Here is a 21,129-nt window from a genome sequence, read left to right as displayed (position 1 = left end):
CACACACACACACACACACACACACACTTCCTGAGAAGCTTCTTCAGCAGCCAAGCGACTCTCATAGAAGTTTGTGTCAATATGTGTACGTGTTTGTCTGTGCATGCAAGAGTACGTGTGCGTGTGTGTGTGTGTGTGTGTGTGCGTGCGTGTGCGCAAGTGCGTATGTGTGTGCGTGCTGCACAATGCGTCTGCTGTCATCCCGAGCACTAAAGTTGTAGCATATCAAAGCTTTTAGCTAAGCTGCCTTTTAAAGTCTTTTGCTAAACATTGAGTATCACTTCTGCTGTCTGCTATGATCTCCCCGTTTCAAAAGAAGCAAATACTGCTCAATCTGCTGCCATTATGCCTCAAATGTCATGTGGGTCTAATTGGTAATTCTGCATGTGAAATAACTACAAGACTTTTTTCCCTCTCAAGATCCCCACTACCGTTGTCAAATAATTTAGGGTCAATGAAAGGGACCCCAACAATTTGGAATTAAATTATTGTGTGGAAAAACTGTTACAATTACAATAAAATACTATTGTAAACAGTAAAATGTTTTGGAGGAATGCTGTTCATTCAGCCAACAGAGAAATTAAAAATTGTGCAGACTTTATTTTCATTCATCTATCTCCTGTCTGCATTCTGTCAATGTTAATGTAAATTGCCATCAAAAGATGCAAAAAAGGAGTTTGTGTGCCCCACTTTGGCATAATCAGGTCACGGCTAACTGCGTTTGTGTGCGTGTTTTCAAGTGTGTATCTCTTGTGTATGCTTGTTTGTTTGAGCTATGACTCAGTGATTTTGGGGATTATGGTATTAGGCCCCAGATGAGCAGGACTGATCCGAAATCAAACACACACAGATGGCCTCTCACGACACACACACACACACACACACACACACACACACACACACACACACACACACAACCCTTTCCAGGACACAAGCAGTGTCAGCCTCGTCTTACACACCAGCGGCCTTACAGTCCTATTGCCATTCAAAGCCACACATCAGAGTATACTCAGATTAGACGCATGATCGTCTTAGCATGTATTATAAAACAAGACGACTGAACAATCCCACACCAAAGGACTGTGCCCTGTGAAAACATTAATCTTCCTGCCACAACCTCAGTTGATCCACATCCTTCATTATTGGGACATAAAGCTGCTTTCATTCTTTTTGACTGGGAATAATCTATATAGATGGATTCACGGGAAATCAGAATAGCAATGGGGTTTATTATTTGGACAGAGAATTGCTTGAAAATGTTTGTCACATGTCTTCATGCACCCTTGCTAACATATATTCTTCATGTACAGGTGTCCCGGGGAGTGACTACATCAACGCTAACTATATCGATGGGTACCGGCGTCAAAATGCCTACATCGCCACTCAGGGTTCCCTTCCGGAGACCTTTGGGGACTTCTGGAGGATGGTGTGGGAGCAGCACACGGCCAACATTATCATGATGACCAAGCTGGAGGAGAAGTCAAGGGTAAGACATGGCAGATGGAATCGCAAAAAACAGACCAGATCTGGCAAACAGGTTGGATGGAATTGAAAAGCAGGAAGTATATTAACCGCAAGGGGGAAACTATGACATATTGTAAAGGATAATATTTTACCAGCAGAGGAAAACTTTACAGGTGATTGGTCAAAATAAATGTTTCTGTGCTTCAGTAACAAAGCTTTGGAACTTAATACAGTCATCAGTATTTTCAAACAAGGATTTAACAGGGAATTATATGAAATATCATTTTGATATTGAACTACATTATTTGCTCCAATGGCAGTATCGGCTCTCAAAGTCAGTATGCATCATGCATACTGACATACCGCAGGTGCATCATGTACGTTTACCCCCAGGGGAAAAAAATAAACATGATGGTAGCTATAATTACCTTTCAGGTCATTTATACCACATGTGTTAACGTACACCTAACATGGCATCTGCAAATAAAGTTGTATTCAATTCAATTCAAATCTGAAGTATAAATAATCGTACGGAATAAAAGTTGCAAAACATTTCCACATTGACCCAAAAACAATACAGTATTTCAAATATTGCAAAATTCCAGCCAAATCTATTATTTTGTAGGGATTATGGAATTACATTGATAACATTCCAGAACAAAACCAATCATAGAAATCATTGATTTGGAAAAAAAAAAAAAAAAACACATTCATTCCCCCCAAAAAATCTTATGTACTTGGGGTGTGCAAATCTAAAAAAAAAAGACGTACCTCGCTACATGGGGTGTGATACAATTCAAGGTCAGTTCGATTTTAACCCTTTCAGGGACAGCGGTCACTACAGTGGACAGCTTATCATGTTATTGGGTGCATGAAAGGGTTAAAGCGGAACTATTCGCTTCGATTCAGTGGGATCACGATTCAGTTCCATGTGAGAGAGGGTAAGATGCAATGAGTTTCCTGTAGGTTCTTATTTCACATATACATACCTGTGTGTGTGTGTGTGTGTGTGTGTGTGTGTGTCTGGAAATATCTGCCGCTGAAATCCATTATGCAAGACAACAGGGAAATCATATGTCCCTTGTATGACATTTGTCATAATATATATATATATATATATATATATATATATATATTCATATATTCACACACACACTAAACAAACTTGTCAGTACTCTCCATGGAGCATTTTCTTCAAAGACATACGGTGTATCTCGCCAATAAAAGACAAATCGCATCTTTTTAAATCCAAACTGATTTTCCAATTTAAATCGTGTTTTTGTAACACCCCTAATACACAAACACACACACGCACACGCACGCACACATTTCTATGACTCATGGAACATTTGTCTAAATTAAACTTCCTTGGGATCAGGCCCTACATTGGCAAATATTTTTCTTACATATCAACTTTGTACATGAACTTGGACATTGTGTGATGTCTTGTGTCTAGCTATGTTGGCAAGCCATTTGCTTGCGTCAGCGATAGAAGTTGTTTGTGGGTTTTATTTCCTTCGTTAGGCGGCAATTTGCAAGGAAATATCATGGAACATTTTAAAGTTTATATGTTGAAAATGAGAACCAGATCCTCCAGTCAAATTTACGAATGGCCATGGCAACAATCCCACATATACGTAATCTTATAGGGACATAATGAGGACCGAGGGGGGGTGGGGGGTTAGAGAGTTAGGATCCTGGGGATTGTTAAAACCAGATCGAAGAGCCAGAATATTTTATTGTGAGTAGAAAGGAAATTCCATTAAGGAAAAGTAGCGGGACGCTTTGTGATGCTGTTACTTACTCAAGAATGACATAGAATGAGAGTCTAATAGTAATGGAGCGGGGTTTACAGGCATGTCAAATTGGGTAATGAATTAGAAAATATTCAGCTTCAAGGCATTGTTTTTGTTCATTTTGGGTGTTGCGTAAGCATAAAAATGAACAAGACTGGCTCGGGGTAAAAAAATAAAAAAAAAAAGAAAGAAATAATAAATCATGCTCATATGTGTTTTGCAGCAAATGATCCTCTCCTGTCATCTGTGCTTCTTTTCCTATGATTAACCTGTGCATTGTGTCCAAGCTGTTTCCTTTCCAACCTTCTCCAACTGTCTCTGTTGTGTCTCTTTGACCCTCAGATGCCCTCTTATTTCTTCTCTAAGGCAAGATCTCGCTTTCTCTCCTTTGCTAATCCCTTTTCAAATGCACCCTCTCCTCACATGCTTTTCTCCTTACCCCCCCCCACCCCAACCCCCTCTCTTTTCAGTGCCTCTTTTTTACCGTTTCCCCCTCTGTGCAATAGCCAAATGCGATGAGTTGAACTATTTTCAAAGCACCACGAGGCACCCGCAGTCAACGAGGACTGACTTGGGTTTCTTGTTTCCACTGAAGTTCAGAAACAGTGCACATTAGTGTCTACACTTGCATGATCACACCTACAAATGTGCTTCCTGTCTAGCTGTGGTTCAGTGAAGTGCATAGCATTACATTTCATACCACCAGGCCTTTAAAGGACAAATTTATAGCATGGGTGAAGAATGAACCCTGTGACATATTTACTGTAAAGAGCATCCACTGCCTCATAAAGATGATGAATTTGCGTCTTCTGATTATTTGCTTGGCTCCTTCGTGTTTCCGGTGTTTACTATAAACCTGCCGTTCTTCAGTTCTTGCTGGGGGGGAATGCTTTAATCGCCTTTAACATCCATCTATCTACATTATGCTATTATGTCTGACCAACAATGATGATCACAGATGGGAACAGTAGAATTGTGCTTTGAACGAACCACACAACAGCACAGTTCTGCTGGTGGCCTGCACAACACAGTATGTGCTGTCTGCATATATGTTGGCATACTTAAGTGTGGTTTTCAACCACCCCCCACACACTATGGAAGACCGTTCTTGTCCTGATAGTGTCTGAAGGTCTGGTGGGAACACGGCGGTTAAAGCTGTAATTACAGCCCGAATGTCCCAGGCCAAAAGGCTTAATCCTCAGTCTGGAGCAGCGGAATGCAGAGTGAGCTGAGCCGAGCCGAGCTCCGTTCCGTCTCTGATGTGAGGACCAGAGGGATCAGCGAGCAGCGTTTGCTTTGGCCTGATTCTGCCAAGGCTCTCGTATGCCCCTCCCGCTCCGCTGGGATGCTTCCCTCTCTTGTGGTCTCCGAGGCTGAGCCGAAGAACTACAAGTACGGTCGTGTGATGCGGGGAATTTCAAGGTGTTTTGGGTGGCGAGGCATGCCATGTCGTCTTTCAGGGATTTGTGAGGTTGGAGCGTTAGGGCCACATCGAGTCAAGTGATACTCACTCAACTTTTCCAGCTCTGTGGTGGAACCCTGTGAGCGTTTGCCAGACATATGGAAGCTTCCCAGCGCACAGTTTGAGGGTATCAGACACTACTAGCGCAGGATCACACACATTCTACAAAGCTATCACTCCTCACACGCACGGAAAACCTCTTTCACACATTGGGTTGCCTCAATAAGCACAGTTTTAGTCCAAAACTTCTGTTTGAATTTTGCAAAGTCTCACTGAGCTGTGTTAATCTTCCAACCCTTTTCATTTATTTATTGTTTTTGTTTTTTTGTACACACTGTGCTCATGCACTTCTTTCTCAAGCGCTTGATGTCTCACAATATTCACTGTTTTTGGTTTTTAGGTGAAGTGCGACCAGTACTGGCCAACACGAGGCACAGAGACCTACGGCCTCATCCAGGTCACTCTCCTGGACACAGTGGAGCTGGCCACCTACTCTGTCAGGACATTTGCGCTTTACAAGGTAACGTGACATGTGCAGTCAACCGCGACGCGGTTTACAGTGCGTATTGATCCCTTCAAATATTTATGCTCCTTGTGTATTGATGCGTGCTTGCTGCCACGTGACAGTAGCTACATGCGTGTGTTGTTCATTACTTCGCTCGCCCGACCTGAGGACCTTTTTATGTCTAATTCTGTCAGAGAATAAGGTAACTGTGGCTTTTTCAGTTTTTGAAACGATCTTAATGATCAACACGGTAAATGAATTCAGTTAATGCTTTTTAAGGGGGATTGAGACGGAGCCCTGCCACAAATAGCAAAAATAAAACATAGAAAGTGTTTGTAATTGCCTATATTAATAGTTGAAACGATACATTTACCACAGACTGTGATCTAAAAAAAAATTAGTATGACGATGATGAAAACGGAACTGCGTGTGCATATGCACATGTGTAAAAGACTATTCATAACTCCCATTAACAACCCAGGCTAAACTTAGCTTCTCCCTGACTTCCAAAAGATCTTTCTAAATTGAGATGTTGAGGTTCAATACTTGCCTGACACCAATTAACTACTTTCCTACTATCCCGGGTTTTAGCTCCCTCTTGTGGTATTTTTAGGCGATAAAAAACTGTGAATGGCTGAGTAGGTGTTCCGCTGGTGAAAAAAAAAGTGAACAGGGGAATTTGTGTATGGTGGACTGCAAATTGGCATGGTTTTCCTGAATATACACTCTCTGGAAAACTTGTGCATGATAATATGATCTAGTATAACACGTGGATCAAAAATGTAATTAAGTTGCCCCTCTCCTATAGCGAAATACGAAACGGCTATTTGATTTCATTCTTTCCGTTCATCAGACATTGGAGAGATGCAGCTGCAGGGTGTTTGGTCACATTGTCAATGACAATCAAAACTAAGCATCCTTAGCGTTCGTATAAAGATTTTTTTTATTCCACTTTTATCTTGGCCTATGGCTCTACATTGGCTCATGAGTTGTACCGAATGTTTAATGTTGTCCACATCGCAAACAAACCAAGCCACTCGTTAAATTCATCACCATGAACACCACCACCAACATCAGTGTAGTCGAATCAATACCTCATACGCCCTCCAGCTACTCTTAATACACACCCTATCAAGTGTGTATGAATCAGCCAGTGCTCTATTTGCTGCTACGTGAATTAAAAATGGAACGGCAGACCATGGGACTCCTGACCTACTTTGAAAGATGGGTCACTCGACCATTGGACACTGTGCATCATTTGACCAACAGGGAGGACAGACACATCTTCATCTTCTCACGCTAAATCCCTGTTGCATACTGTAATACGCTTCGTTGCTAGCTTCGTCATGAGTGGAAGGAGTTATCAAACGATTAACTTCTAATAACGACATTATAGCTGTAGATTGAAATGAGTTTTTTCATACTATTTACAAACAAAAAACCATTTACATTTTCAATCGCACCGAAGCCATAGTACCTGGCGCAAAAACCCACAGTCAGAGCACACAGTAGAGCCTGAGGCAATGTGCTAACCATTCCCCCACCATGTAGCCTGGTACAAGATATTTATGCTTATTTGCTGCCTGTGTTTTCCAGAGTGGCTCCAATGAGAAGCGTGAGGTTCGTCACTTCCAATTCACCGCCTGGCCAGACCACGGCGTACCCGAGCACCCTACTCCGTTCCTGGCCTTCCTGCGAAGGGTGAAGGCCTGCAACCCTGCAGATGCGGGGCCCATGATCGTCCATTGCAGGTGAGTAACACTTCATCCTGTTTTACGTTCTATTTGTACATCGTTCGCAGGTTCAGTCAGAGTTCAAGAACACTCTTGCAATGCTATCACCAAAATGTTGTTGGATTATTCATCTGGATTTGTGTGCACGCAGAACACAAAGGAGGCTCATTAAATTGGCAATCCGTGTGTAGAATTAACCGTAGCTGTGGTGGTTCTTCACTCCACAGCCTCATTTTATAAATCCAGTCCAATCCAACTGTAAACACTAATGGTTCCTGAACCAAAAACCACAATTGGACCTGCCGTTGTGTAAAACTTGTGCGTTCCTCCCTCAGTAACCTCCTTCTTCTCAAAACTGCCTCTTTGCTGACCTTATTTTGCATATGCAGCATTTTACTGCTGACCACCCGAGCTGGTATGGGTTCATAAGTTTATATTCAAATACCGTCAAATCAAGAAGAGGGAGAATTTTTGGAAGACTTGTCATTACCGAGAGTTGAAAGGAGGCTGTTATTTGCAGTAACCCGGATGGAAAGACGATAGAAGGTTTGCTCAGGGAATATGGGCCAGAGGCTCCCGAGAGGAAGAATTAGTGCGGTGAGATGCAGAAGGGGAAAAAGGGGGTTTGAGACAATGATTGAGAGGAAGAGTTATCGAGGGACTGGGAGTTAAACGATGAGATATGAGCAGAAGGAGAGTAGCGGAAGGAGCGAGGGGAAATAGGCGAGGTCAAACCGTGGACACGGCGAATGGAAGTGGTGAATTAAAGAAGAAGAAAGGTGGAGGGAAAACGCAGGCTGATGGCGGAGTGTGTGAAAGGTACTTAGAGGGAAAATGAAGGTGGAGGGCGGTCGGGGCGAGAGGAGGGGTGAAAAGGTTGTCGGATGAGAGGCTCCTCCGAATCTTCGCTCACAGTCAGATGGAGTATCTAACAGGATTAACAGGCAAATTTAATTATCGCGCCAAGCCTCTGTCATAATGCGCCTTAATGTATCAAGCAGCCTGGGAATCAAACAATGGGGCCGAAATCTCATTCCACCGCAGTCAATCTCACAGCCCCAATATTCATTCTGCCATTGAAAGGGGTTTTCAGTCACTTATATGAACCTGCTTGCTAAGGATGTTTTACCAATTTGGAACCAGCACAGCAGAAATGAGTAGGAATTTAGAGTAGTTCATATTTGGACTTTGTGTCGATAGAAGAGTACGTATTATATTATGCTAGTGCTGACTCGTCGCCGATGTCAATTTTGTCAACACCAATGTTGCTACTTTGCATGTTTTGACAATTCATCCAAGAATTTCTGCTATGCAGTATACGATTATACACAGCCGTGCTATTTCACAACAAAAGTTATGCCTGGCCTCTTTAACTATGAGCAGGTTTAGAATCGCTCTCCTTCTACAGACTTAACACACCCCGGTGTAAAGATTTTGTCAGGGGCAGGCAACGACTTCGGAACAACTACAAGTTATGACACTTGACAGGTTCATTTATGTTCCCGGTACTGCGCGTAAAAGAAGAGATGCATGTATTTTAAAGCTCACTCCTTGGATTGGATGTTCAGCAACTGTGCAAAGTCTGACAGCAAAAAAAAAGTGACAAAACTGGAGGGAATGAATCAGGGGGGCATCTGTCTTAAACACTTCAAAGCGTGTCCGAAGGGAATTATTCATTTCGTCCATTTTCGACAGCACTTATCCTCATTAGGGTCTTCCTTGAGCCGGAGCCTGTCCTAGCTGACATTGGGCTAAAAGCTGTGGCACACCCAAAACCGGTTGCCAGCCAATCGCATCTAGACAATCAATCACATTCATCTAGACAAGTGGTTCTTAACCTTGTGAGAGGTACCGAATCCAACCAGTTCATATGCACGTTCACCGAACCCTTCATGAGTGAAGAATAAAAATGTGATTTTTTTTTTACATATTCATTCAAAAAGCACATTAAAAACAGAAAAAAATGAAATAAAATTACATAGCCGAAGTGTGTGTGTGTGTGTGTGTGTGTGTGTGTGTATATATATAATTTTTTTTTTTTTTTGTATGACGTATGATCACGACAGTCACATGGTGACTACTGAGCGAACTAAATTTCCCGCAGCACTGATTGGACAAGCAATGTAAAGTGATCATCTGCAGCCAGTGATGGCCAAGCGGGTGTGCCATAACTAATTGTAATGTTGAGTCAGGTGTGTCTTCACCTCCATGGCAGAGGCTCCGTCAAACCTCTGAGACCGACTCACCGAACCCCTGGGGTTCGATGGAACCCAGGTTAAGAACCACTGATCTAGACAATCAATCACATTCACATCCACATCAATTGGCACTTTAGAATTTTCACTTAACCTGACATGAAAGTTTCAAGTCTTAACCTTCAAGTTTCAAGCAGGCTTCAAGTTACTGCGGCAAAAATCAAGCAAGTCTAGTCAAGTGCCCACAATATTTCAAGCATTGCTTGGGCCTAGCAAGTCAGAAATCAAGTCATATAAACTTGAGCCCCCCCCGCTCAAATGCGAGTAAACTGGCGAGGAAAGTCACTCAAACATAACTCACAAAAAAACAAACCGGATGGACTCAGCCAACATCCCAACTCTGAACTTCTGGACTCAAAGGCAGAAGTACAGGATTTTCGAAAGTTTAAAGATACATAAAATGAACTTCCCCATCTATCCATTCAGCGCCGGAGTGGGCCGCACAGGTTGCTTCATCGTGATCGACGCCATGGCAGAACGGATCAAGCACGAGAAGGCCGTGGACATCTACGGCCACGTCACGCTAATGCGCTCCCAGAGGAACTATATGGTCCAGACGGAGGACCAGTATATCTTCATCTACGACGCGCTGCTGGAGGCCGTGACCTGCGGCAACACGGAGGTCCCCGCCAGGAACCTGTATTCATACATCCAGAGGCTGACACAGATCGAACCTGGCGACAACGTCACCGGCATGGAGCTGGAGTTCAAGGTGAGCCACCGACAACAATGTAAAATTCACAAGAATAGTAAGAAGAAAACCTTTATTCGTCTCACAATGGACAAATTCCCAATTTACTGCAGCAAAGTTATGAAAGGAAGAAAGTAGAAGAACAAAAAGTATCGGAGCTGCTGTAAAGGCAGGCACTCTCGCGGCGCCATCTTGAAGTCATGCACCGTTCATCCAACTCTGCTGCCTCCCCGTTAGCGCAGTGGCGCAATCGTATGATTTGAAGTTGAGCGTATTTTAATCGTTTTGTAATTCAAGAAGCTCTTCAACAATTTTAAAAAAGGACACACTCAGACAGGAGTTTAATGATCCAAGAGCATTATCTCCAAGTTGAGAAATGGCAACGTCCAATAAATGATGAAGAACGTCAAATGACTTTAATGAGAGGAAAAAGCCCTTTTGTCCTTGGAATGGTTAATCACCAAACTAGCCACTCTTCATATTGTGGCTTTATCATTGGAAAATCTGCGTGCAGAGACCACATCGCAAGGACAAACGGTGGATTTTCTGACCTTGACAGCCTCTGACAACATCTTTCCTGAGGCAGTTAGAGGCTGTTTTAGTTCCAGCAAAGCCGTTTTTAGTGTCTTCATGTAGTCCAGGCGGATGGTCGAAATTGAAAAGGATTATGGGATTTCACCTTTGGATTCAAGGGGGGGGGGGGGGGGGGGGGGGGGGGGGCGTTTTACTGACTTTTTTTCGGAGGCAAGTGTGGATAGCCAATGAAAAAAGCGGTAATGTTGTCCCAGAAGTTAAGTTCTTAGTCAAAGGTCACATCTTCATGCACTCAAATAAAGCCTGTTTCAATGATCGCATCTGCTGATGCCCCAGAATTCCTGTCCTGGCAGTAGCAGTCTCCGAAGAATAACAATGAACTCTGCGCCCTCCAAGCTGTCTTTCCAGTCTTGTATTGATGGAAGACATGTGGCAGGGTTTCTTCATTCATCAGATTCCATCTCAGTGTTACTGGGCACCACGGACCAACACATGGAAATCCACTTTCCATCACTGAAGTTGTAAATCTGACACGGAGCGCATGAATCTCAAAGAATACAGTCTGTTCCACAAAGTTCACTGCTGATGTCAGGGAACTTGAATGAAGTAATTCAACGATTTGTAATCATAAAAAAAAAATAAAAAAAAAATTTTAAAAAAATGATTAGGGCTTAGAGGGATTAGAATGATGTATTAGAACTGAAAAAGACTGCGAATGATAAATGGCGAGACTGTTGTCTTACTGCTTTTGAATGCAAGTCTGATTATTTTCCGTAACTTCCAATCTTGGAACGAATTATTATTAATATTATATATTTTTTGGGGGGTGGGGGGTAGCCTTACTTCTCGCCGTCTCTGTCATCGACTTTCATACAAAACAAGACACGCGTTTGTTTTTATGCCCCTCGACCTGACCCACAAATCCGCTCACGAGGCTGTCATGATTCTTGGTGAGCAGCGAAAATGATGTTGTTAAATTTAAATTTGGAACATTATACATTCCGTAGCCATCCTTTCTTTTTCCATACCGCTTATCCGAAATAGGGTCGCACGGAGTTGCTGGAGCCTATCCCAGCTGACTCCGGGCGGAAGGCAGACTACACCCTGAACTGGTCTCCAGTCAGTCGCCGGGCACATATAGAGAGAAACGACCATTCACACCCACATTCACACCCACATGCACACCGTCGGTGAGTGGGAACCGATCCCAGGCTCCCCGCGCACGCAAGTCCGGCGCGTGTACCACTACACCACCAGCGACACACATTCCGTATCATATTGAGTTAAAACACCTATTTTCACAACCCGAGGAACTGATATAATGAGTAATTTTTGTAATTGTGCGTGTACTCTTGTATAATGCACCCCCTCGATTTTGGTTGAGTGGATATTCTTGAGAAATGACGGCAGTTTGGTGTGACTTCAGGGGCGTCTTTTTTTCCGCAAGTTCTATCCAAAGCCCTCGACGGTTCAACTTTAGCGTGGTTCCACTGACGTCTTTTGCAGCCTCACTTCACATGAAGATTATTTTTCCTTCTGTTTGCCAACCGGGCATGATTTTATCCGGACAAGCTGAAAATAATGACATGTTTTCAAGAGATACAATGGTCTGTTTGTCCCAGATTGTCTTGATAAGACCATCTTGATTGTCGATGATCAAAACCAGACTAACGAGAACCAAAATAAACGGCATCTAAATTTGTGGGGGGTTTTTTCAGCGGTGGGGGGATTTTCCCGCTTTGTTCCGTCTTAAAGAAAATAAAGTACGTCTGTTTCTCCCACAGCATTCCCGTAGCCACCAATATTGGAAGCTTACTTTGTGAGACCCTATTGTTACCAAGCGAGGGGTATTGTTTCATTCCCCCTGGAGTCTGTGGTTTCCCTCCGCCCGCTCTCTGTTGTTCTCTCTCGTTTTCAGACGTCATGCATTGGTCAAGTGTGAGAAAGTACAATTGTGTGTGCGTGTGTGTGTGTGTGTGTGTGTGTGTGTGTGTGTGTGTGTGTGTATGTGTGTGTGTGTGTTTTCTGGGGCTACGGGATCAGTTAAGGGTCACGCATGTACAGTGAGACAACATGGGGCCTCGTGGTTTTCTGCCCGCAAATTTGGATTCTCTTGCTGTTTCTCTCATTTGTCTTTCTTACGCGCCTCCTCCCATTGCCTTTCCATGCCCCCATCCCATAATATTCTCTTGTTTATTCACTTGTCTGACTGTATACCCCGAGGCCGGCCGGTAAATAGGATTTTTTTTTCTCTCATTTCACTCGTGCACTGCGCCAGAAAAGTTGCATGAAAAGACATTTCAGCGAGGCTCCGTCTGGGCTGCTTTTCTGTCTTCCATTCTTTTACCGCCATTCTTATCCAGCTTTGTCTGCCCTGGGAGTAATGATGACTTTTTTTTGTTGGTACGCCGTAATGTCAGGCTTTACTAATAAGATTTTCCTTGTAACAACCTCAGTACCCCGAGCTACATTGCGTTTGAACTTCGTGGTGACCATATGATGCGATTCCAGTTTTTGCAACCTATAAAATACTTAGATTGGATAGATTTCTCTGTCAAGCCAGCATTTATGTAAGTGTGACTGGTTTCTGTGTCATCCCACCTTCCTCTATGTGTTGTCTGTATTGTGGATTGCTTTTTCAGTCACTGGTGCTGCATCATTGGACCAAACGGGCATCAGTCAATATACTGTAGCAGTACAACTGATTGATGTTTTCATGTACAAGTAGTGGTAGAATGTTTAAAATGTTTTTTTTTCATTGTTGTGTTTCTGTGGATCTTTTTTTTTTTTTTAATCCATGAATATGCCGCCGTCGTTTGTGTCCCAGCGTCTGGCCAGTGCCAAGGCCCACACGTCACGCTTCGTCAGTGCCAACCTGCCATGCAACAAGTTTAAGAACAGGCTCGTCAACATCATGCCCTACGAGACCACGCGAGTCCCCTTGCAGCCAATCAGAGGAGTGGAGGGGTCGGATTACATCAACGCCAGCTTCATCGATGGCTACAGGTCAGTCGCACGTTTAAGGCACGCGCTTGTTCATGGGTGCCTGAACGGTGGTCCTCGTTTGTGTGCTTCTAGGCAACAGAAGGCCTACATAGCGACACAAGGCCCGTTGGCGGAGACCACGGAGGACTACTGGAGGATGCTGTGGGAACACAACTCCACCATTGTTGTGATGCTCACCAAATTGAGGGAGATGGGACGGGTAAGGTCATTGCGACGATTTTTGTTTTTTTTTAAAAGGGTCCACTTTGTCCAAGTTAATGGCTCAATAAACATGACCGTTTTGTTTTTTTTGTGGTGTGGGCATATGGCCTTTTTTTTTTTTTTTACCTCATCTATGAAAGAACTGGCTCACGGTTTCAAATTCAAATGTGGCCTTTGAGCGCAAAGGTTTGCCCACCACGATTGTGTATCTTAAAGTGACCTAATAGCAGGTTGTTTCCTTGTTTTCCTTTCCGCCAATTTCCCTCAAACTCTAATGTTAGTCCACAAATTGTCATTGATTTTGAAATCTGTAAGGTTTAGAATAATACACAATCTAATATTCCTATAATAGTTTAGCCTCTATTTTTATTTTTTTTTCTTCTTTTTTTTTTTAAATTGGACATGCAAGACATCAGCTGTTGTTTTTGGTTGTTTAATTGGGTTAAGATGAACTCACAAAGGAATATGCCTCAGATCATCTTTAATTGCCCGTTTCAAGTGAGTTGCTTTGATTTCATTGTCTCCACATTTTTCCTTTGACTCAATAATGAGAGGAAACGATGTGTGTTGAGAGGACACGACTCTTAGCATACATTTTGTTTGCGATGCTGACAAAAGTGGGTCCAACCCACTATTGGCTCTTATAATCAAGTTTAATACCCGCTGGAACTGGAACTGGCCAGCAAACAGTAGCAGTGTGAACGTAAAGTAACATCCTGTACTGTAGGAATATTGACAAAAAGTACCACGACAAGGAAAAAAGTAGATCCCTCCAGAGTGATGCGAAGTCTAGCACGAGTGATTTAGCGTTTTTGTGTGTTGTGTTCATGCAGGAGAAATGTCACCAGTATTGGCCCGCAGAGCGCTCAGCTCGGTACCAATACTTTGTGGTGGATCCCATGGCCGAGTACAACATGCCTCAATACATCCTCCGGGAATTCAAAGTTACAGACGCCAGAGTAAGCCGTGAACAATCAAGCGTTTCAAGGTCCGAGAGGAATAAGCAATGCGCTTTCTTTCTTCCAGGATGGCCAATCAAGGACGGTTCGTCAATTCCAGTTCACCGATTGGCCAGAACAAGGAGTGCCAAAGTCAGGGGAAGGATTCATTGATTTCATTGGACAAGTGCATAAAACTAAAGAACAGTTTGGCCAGGATGGACCAATTACTGTGCACTGCAGGTAAAAAAAACAAAGCAAAACAAAAAAAAAAGTCTCATTGGTATTCATGCAAGCATATTCCCAGGAAATTCTATTTCCAATCCATTTGGGGGGTTATTGTGAATACGTGGAAAATGTGCAAATGCATAATTTATCAATTTTACTGTAGCAGTATCATGTTGATACATTTGAGACAATATTGCAAATGCATCTGAATTACATTTCTTCTATTTAGTAGGTTGTCCACGACAATATTCACATACACATGCGTGAGAAATGTCGTTTTTTTTTTTTAGCTTAGAACATTGCCTTCATACATTTCATGTAAATTGTCTAAAAATTCCAAATTCTGGTGAACAATTATTAACTTTAAAAAATATATAACTTTGAAATTTCAATTAAACCTCAAAAGGAGGAAAAATATCACATTTCCTGAATTTATGGTGGACTTTTTTTTTCCAGGATTTTCCACGATGTTATGAACTCCTACTCAAGCAAGCATATACTAATATGATCGTACATGCTACAGTTTCTGTAAAATAACCAAAATGCACCACCAAAAAAAATCTGGTTAAATCTCATTAGCATTTAAAAAAATAGACACAAACTGTCTCAGCTACACGTTGCAGTTTCTATCAACTATCCCCAATTTTCAAATAATTCCAGTTAATTTACTGTATGGTACTGATAAAAACATCAAACAGCCGCAGCTCATGTACTGAGGAGAACAAAGAAATTGATGACAGTATTTGTATTTTAAAATTCTGCACCCGGTCTATGTAAAACATTGAATGATTTGGGCCCCGAACACATTCAAGAAATGTTAATTGAATATAAATCCAGTCGGGCTCTGAGGTCTGCAGACTTGGATCAATAAAGTGGAGCCCGGGTTTCAAACCAACAGAGTGACGAAGAATTTAGCTGTTATGTTGCACGCAAGTGCAAAAAGATGCCAAGAGAAGTGTAGTCAGCCTCCAATGTAAATGCTTTTAAGTGCAGGTTAAAAACTCAGCTTTTTTCTCAAACCTTTGTTCGCTGTTTGTAAATGCTTTTGTTTGTGTGAAGCACATTGAGTTGTCTTGTGTATGAAATGTTCTATTTCTATAGAACTCCCTTGCCTTGCTTTCCACATGGAAATCTTCCAGAAGTCCTGAAAATGTTCTTGCCTTTTCCCCACCTCACACTGGCACATTACTGAACTGCAAACGTGTCTCCCACCAGTGCTGGAGTGGGCCGGACGGGCGTGTTCATCACGCTGAGCATCGTACTGGAGAGGATGCGGTACGAGGGCGTGGTGGACATCTTCCAGACGGTCAAGATGCTGCGCACGCAGCGACCTGCCACCGTTCAAACAGAGGTCAGCCCCTCATCCACGTCGCTTTTTCTCTCTCTCTCTCTTTCTCTCTCTCTCTCTCTCTCTCTCTCTCTCTCTCTCTCTCTCTCTCTCTCTCTCTCTCGCTGCCTTTTTCGTAATTCTCACCAGTGCGTTGTTCCTCCTCCAGGACCAGTACCAATTCTGCTACCGCGCCAGTCTGGAGTATCTTGGAAGCTTTGATCACTATGCAACATAAATGTGTCACGGCACGTCCCACCTAATCCACTTGCCTGTGGATGAACGCGTTAGGCGGCGACGTGTCCGTGATGAGAGCGCCACCAACATGCAGAGTGAAATGGAGGGAAGGGGGAGTCCTGCGTACCCACAAAGAGCACCTCTAACTGAGCCATAGCAACCTGCTTGACAAGGGGTCTCCACCCGCCCTTTGACCCAAACACGCCCATTGGTCTGTCTGAAGAAGCAACTTGCTCCAATGCTTGATCAGAATCTACGTTGTCCGTTTCGTTTTCAGTCAGTGCTATTTTCCGAGCACCCAGGTTGCTTTACATTGTTCGGGTGTGGAACTGTTCACCTCATCCACCACCAGTGTAGCATCACCAACCTTGATTGATAGAGTGTCACAGGACGTTTGATTTTTCTATCTTTAGATGAACTCGAAGGCATCCATCATATGGACGTCTCGTGGACGGACGCAAAGTGAAACTTTGGAGCACCAGAGAATTGCTGTCAGGAGAGTGGAAACTCACCGAGCGCATAGTATTAAGGATACACGGACCCGCAATAGACACCAGGAAGTGTTTACCCCCACATTTTTGTTGTTTTTAGAGAAACAGACTCTTGTTTCCTATAAATGTCAAAGACATTTCAATCTCACAGTAATTAAAAAAAAAAAAAAAGCACCAGTTCATACATAATACTTCACAGTTTGAGACATGGAAATTGTGAGAAGTTTAAAAAGCACCAACCGCCACCAGAAATAAAATAGCTTGTGACTCATTTGAAAAAAAAAAAAAAAAAAAGGGGGGCTCAGCTAAAGTCACTCATTGGTTTTTTTTTAAACTTTCTGTTTCTTGTGCATTTTTTTTACGTTATGAAATATGTTTATTCAAAGAAATACAATCAGAAGTCATGGAGCTTTGTAGTTTCAAAATAGTCCACCATTAACTGTTCTATAATCACTTTTATTTGCATGAGCAAATCAATGAAGTCTCTGCCTGCCTGTTGCTTGATGGTTTTAACTTTAGGGTACGGGTCAGGGTTACATTTCAGGATTAAACCATCCATTTAGGTTCAGGATTGGGGCTCTCGATGATGTTCTTTCTTATTCACAGTATTGTCAGGAATAAGATGTAGTGCAGGGGTCACCTACATGGGCACTTCTAAAAATAGCTCACTAGTGCTCAGACATTAGGATTTTGTCGGAATTGTGTTGAAATCATGATTTACAAACTCTGACAGATTTGTGAGACATCATTAAGTATTAATAATGACACGCGCTAATATTATTAAAGGGCATTTGAGAAAATGTTATTCAGACATGTATTAATTGGGCACCCATTTGCACAACCAGTACACAGGAAGGAACACTCACTCTTCAAAAGGTCGGTGACCCCTCGTGCACGGGCAAGGCCTATGGTTTCATTTTGGGGTTCCGTAGGAGTTCATCTTATATTTAGGGTTGAAGGTTATTAGAAATTATGCCCAGGGTGTAACTCACATCTCACCCAAAGTCAACCGGGATAGGTTCCAGATCATCCGCAACCCGAATGCAATAGAAAATGGGTGGTTTGGTTCAGGTTTGATTGAGGGACCAAAGCATCACGACCAAGTGTGCTCCCCCAATGAAAAGTCTCCATTCTGCGTATAAATCACGAGATTGAGCGCAAAAGAGTGGAATCACAAATAGTGTGCACAGTTTGTGGTTTTTGTTTTGGGATGGGAGGGGGGAGGGTATGAAAAATTATGTAAAAGTTCATCTAGATTTTAGAACACTAATTGTGGAAATGTGTCGAGACGACGTTCTCACCGGAATGCTCACCACTGACTCGTGTGACTGTCTGATTCAGTGTGCAATAAGTAGATGTATTATATATATTTTTATGTCCACTTATTTACTGCAGTCACATGCTGTGATGGTGATGATGATGATGTTCATGATGATGAAGATATCCTACTAACGATGGTGCATCATGTCCCAGATATGAGGACGTTAAGCATTTGATTCCTCGTATCACACAGCCACCCCCAAGTAGACAAGGTTGTCGTCACAGTAACCGGGAAACTAACGAATGATTGCAACTCCCAATGAATAGTTTAAGTTTAGATTTCTAGTGCCTTATATTACACGCCTATTTTGATAAAGTTACGTTTAAGGGTTCTTGTGTATTTTATGTATTCACACGTATATATGTTTGTGTGTCGTGTGTGTGTGTGTGTGTGTGTGTGTGTGTGTGTGTGTGTGTGTGTGTGTGTGTGTGTGTGTGTGTGTGTGAGAAAGAGAGAATATGTATAATTTTATGTTCCACTATCTGAAAATTGCTGGCGTATTGTTGTTTTTCTACAGTAGGCTAGCTCATGACAGAGATCCCTTTCAAAGGAATGCAGTCATATCGCTCGGAAGGAGAACAAATGAGCACAACTGCAGTACAGCAAATGTTTATTTCAAAAGTATGAGCTAGGAATGAGATGAGGATTTCAATTCAAGAAAATGTCTGCGGTGATGCAAAGGCAGACTTTCTTTGACCGTATTTCCTCAAATAGTGGCCTCCGCTCTCATTAACTGCAGGCTGCGTTACATCTCAGATAGACTCTTTCGCATTCACCTGATTTTTCTTTCTGGTTTTCCTGGATTTATTCCATCCGTGGTAAAGACCAATAACACCGAAATGGAGTGGTGCCTTGAGATTTTAATTTTGTTCCGTGACCTCACAACTAACGAAATTGAGCCATTTCAATGAATGGAAATGCCATTAATCTATTCCAGCAGCCCCTGCTACCCAAAAAAAAAACCCACACACAAATGTTTGTTTTTAATAAAGAACTACACTACTGTACTTCATAAAAACAGAGTATCAACATAATTAAATTGAATGTTGAGAAATAAATGGTTTGTGCATCATGATTTAATACTGCAATTCCGTTTATTGTGCTGCTCCTTCTGTTGTCCCCCTCTTGGCCACCAGGCGGGGCATAATACATTCATGCAGTCACAAATTAAGAATAATCATTCTATCACTACTGTAAATGACTCAGTAAGATCATTTTTTGTAGAGGATAAAGAATGTGTTCTGAGTGTGTTATATTATCTGTCTACCTGTGTTACGCCACCATTGCTTGAGGGGTTCAAAAACCGCAACGCTCATGGCTAACCATTAGCATGCGTTTTCCGCTACGCGTTAGCATTAAGCTGGCGGGAGCATTCCTACGACAAAGTTATTTGGGTGTAAGAAGTGTCACTTCCTTTGTTTAATGTTTAGTTTGACACTCAACTTTGAGTGGGAGGGGCATAAACCAGCATGAAGCCTCTTTTTGGATGATTTGCCAAACTGCTGCTTATGGTGCTGTGAGCAAAGTTGACGACACTGCCACCACGCAGCACTCGTCTCAAGTTGCGCTCGCAAGTTAAAGCAAAAAAGCAAAAAAAAATTAAATGTCAACAACCTCATTAGTCAGGTCACTTGTATCTCAAGGCATCCCTTTAGAGTAAGGACATAATTAACTCTCATTATCCATGGGAAAAAAATGTGAAATGATATACAATAGTATTTGAAAATCCCCGTGCGCCTGCAGGGGAGTGAATAAATACCATCTGGCCACTATATGAGGCAATCAAAGCAGCAGGGGCATTTTTATTGTCAAATTAAAGAGGGTGAAAAAAAAAAAAAGCAAAATGATGACATTTGTGCATACCGAAGTCAATCCCACAGCCAATCGTGTTCCTTGTCCTGCCCTCCTCTTCTCCATGTTGTTCTCTTCATGACACTGCTCTGGTGTCACTGGTGTTGTTTTTGTATGCATGGTACCCCCCCCCGTTGGTCGCACCAGTAATGGGAAGACTTGCACTTTCTCTCTTGTACTATGCACAAAATTCTCTTATCTCTGTTCGCCCACACCCCAACCTTCTCCCTCCAACAAAACAAAAAGAAAAAAAAAAAAAAGAGTGTTACTTGAACTAGCTCAACATGGACCCTGAAATGCTCACGTAGTTGTGTATATGTAAATAACACCGAACACAGAGACTAAGTGAAATTCTTAAACGATTAAGTTGAAGATTAATAGCGAACTATATCAGTTATACTGAGTGATATAACAAAGGATTGCACCAGAAATCACCATTTATGGCACAGAAATATGTGCAATACATCACCTTGTGGCTTTGTTGCACCACAAATGAGTTTCACCTTTAAAAGTGTTCTATTTTAACCCCGCCCCGATGTATCATGTAGTTGGATAAAACTGGAGTTTATAAATTGTATAAAAACGAAAAAATAATGGTGTGTTGCTTGGATCAGTCCCGTCAAACTGGTCTGTAAATGTAAAGTTTTAGTTTGTCTGTTTTTCATTTTCTGCTCCGGGTCAACAAGTGTTTTTTATTTTCTTACATTGGTTCTTGGAGTGTGTGCAAACCTGAGGATGGGGGGGAAAAATACCACACATGGGTCTGTATGAATTTCTGTTCTTTGTTGACACAAGTTTTATTTGTTACAAATAAACTCAAGTAAAATAAAAGACACCGAACCTGTGTTCTGGCTCTGTACCATGAGTGTATATTTTGTTGGCCACATTTTGTATGTATGTGTGCTTAACAAGGCCTTGAATAATATGTGTTACATTTTAGAAGGAAATTACACATTATGTATTATTTATCGACAATTTTTGAAATTATGTTTTTCCTTTGAACGTCACCCTGACGTTATTGCATCTATATTAATTCTCGTAAGCCATACCCTAAAATGTGCAGGAAGCGAGCTATGAGTATGTGAATGT

The 21,129-nt window shown here is 42.2% G+C and overlaps 1 protein-coding gene across 32 annotated transcripts in view; it reads left to right on the top strand.

Annotated features, from left to right (window-relative positions):
- The window catches only part of LOC109511127 (receptor-type tyrosine-protein phosphatase delta-like), a 166,964-nt gene extending 146,091 nt beyond the window's left edge, over positions 1-20,873 (top strand). For 16 of the 32 annotated variants that reach the window (XM_019861918.1, XM_019861908.1, XM_019861916.1 and 13 more), the window contains 11 exons: positions 1,311-1,486; positions 3,603-3,626; positions 5,123-5,242; positions 6,824-6,978; positions 9,642-9,927; positions 13,268-13,446; positions 13,519-13,645; positions 14,481-14,606; positions 14,674-14,828; positions 16,029-16,164; positions 16,310-20,873. In XM_019861918.1, coding sequence (XP_019717477.1) covers positions 1,311-1,486; positions 3,603-3,626; positions 5,123-5,242; positions 6,824-6,978; positions 9,642-9,927; positions 13,268-13,446; positions 13,519-13,645; positions 14,481-14,606; positions 14,674-14,828; positions 16,029-16,164; positions 16,310-16,378 — 1,553 coding nt within the window. In that variant the 3' untranslated portion in view covers positions 16,379-20,873. The remainder of the gene's footprint in view (positions 1-1,310; positions 1,487-3,602; positions 3,627-5,122; positions 5,243-6,823; positions 6,979-9,641; positions 9,928-13,267; positions 13,447-13,518; positions 13,646-14,480; positions 14,607-14,673; positions 14,829-16,028; positions 16,165-16,309) is intronic. The other 16 variants (XM_019861931.1, XM_019861929.1, XM_019861940.1 and 13 more) reach the window with 1 other exon arrangement.
- The last annotated feature ends 256 nt before the right edge of the window (positions 20,874-21,129 follow it).

This window comes from Hippocampus comes, unplaced genomic scaffold, assembly GCF_001891065.2.
Source record: "Hippocampus comes isolate QL1 unplaced genomic scaffold, H_comes_QL1_v1.1 scaffold7, whole genome shotgun sequence".
Classification (NCBI taxonomy): Eukaryota; Metazoa; Chordata; class Actinopteri; order Syngnathiformes; family Syngnathidae; genus Hippocampus; species Hippocampus comes.
Note: the sequence above shows the minus strand (reverse complement) of the source record. Positions and strands in the feature narration are given on the sequence as shown.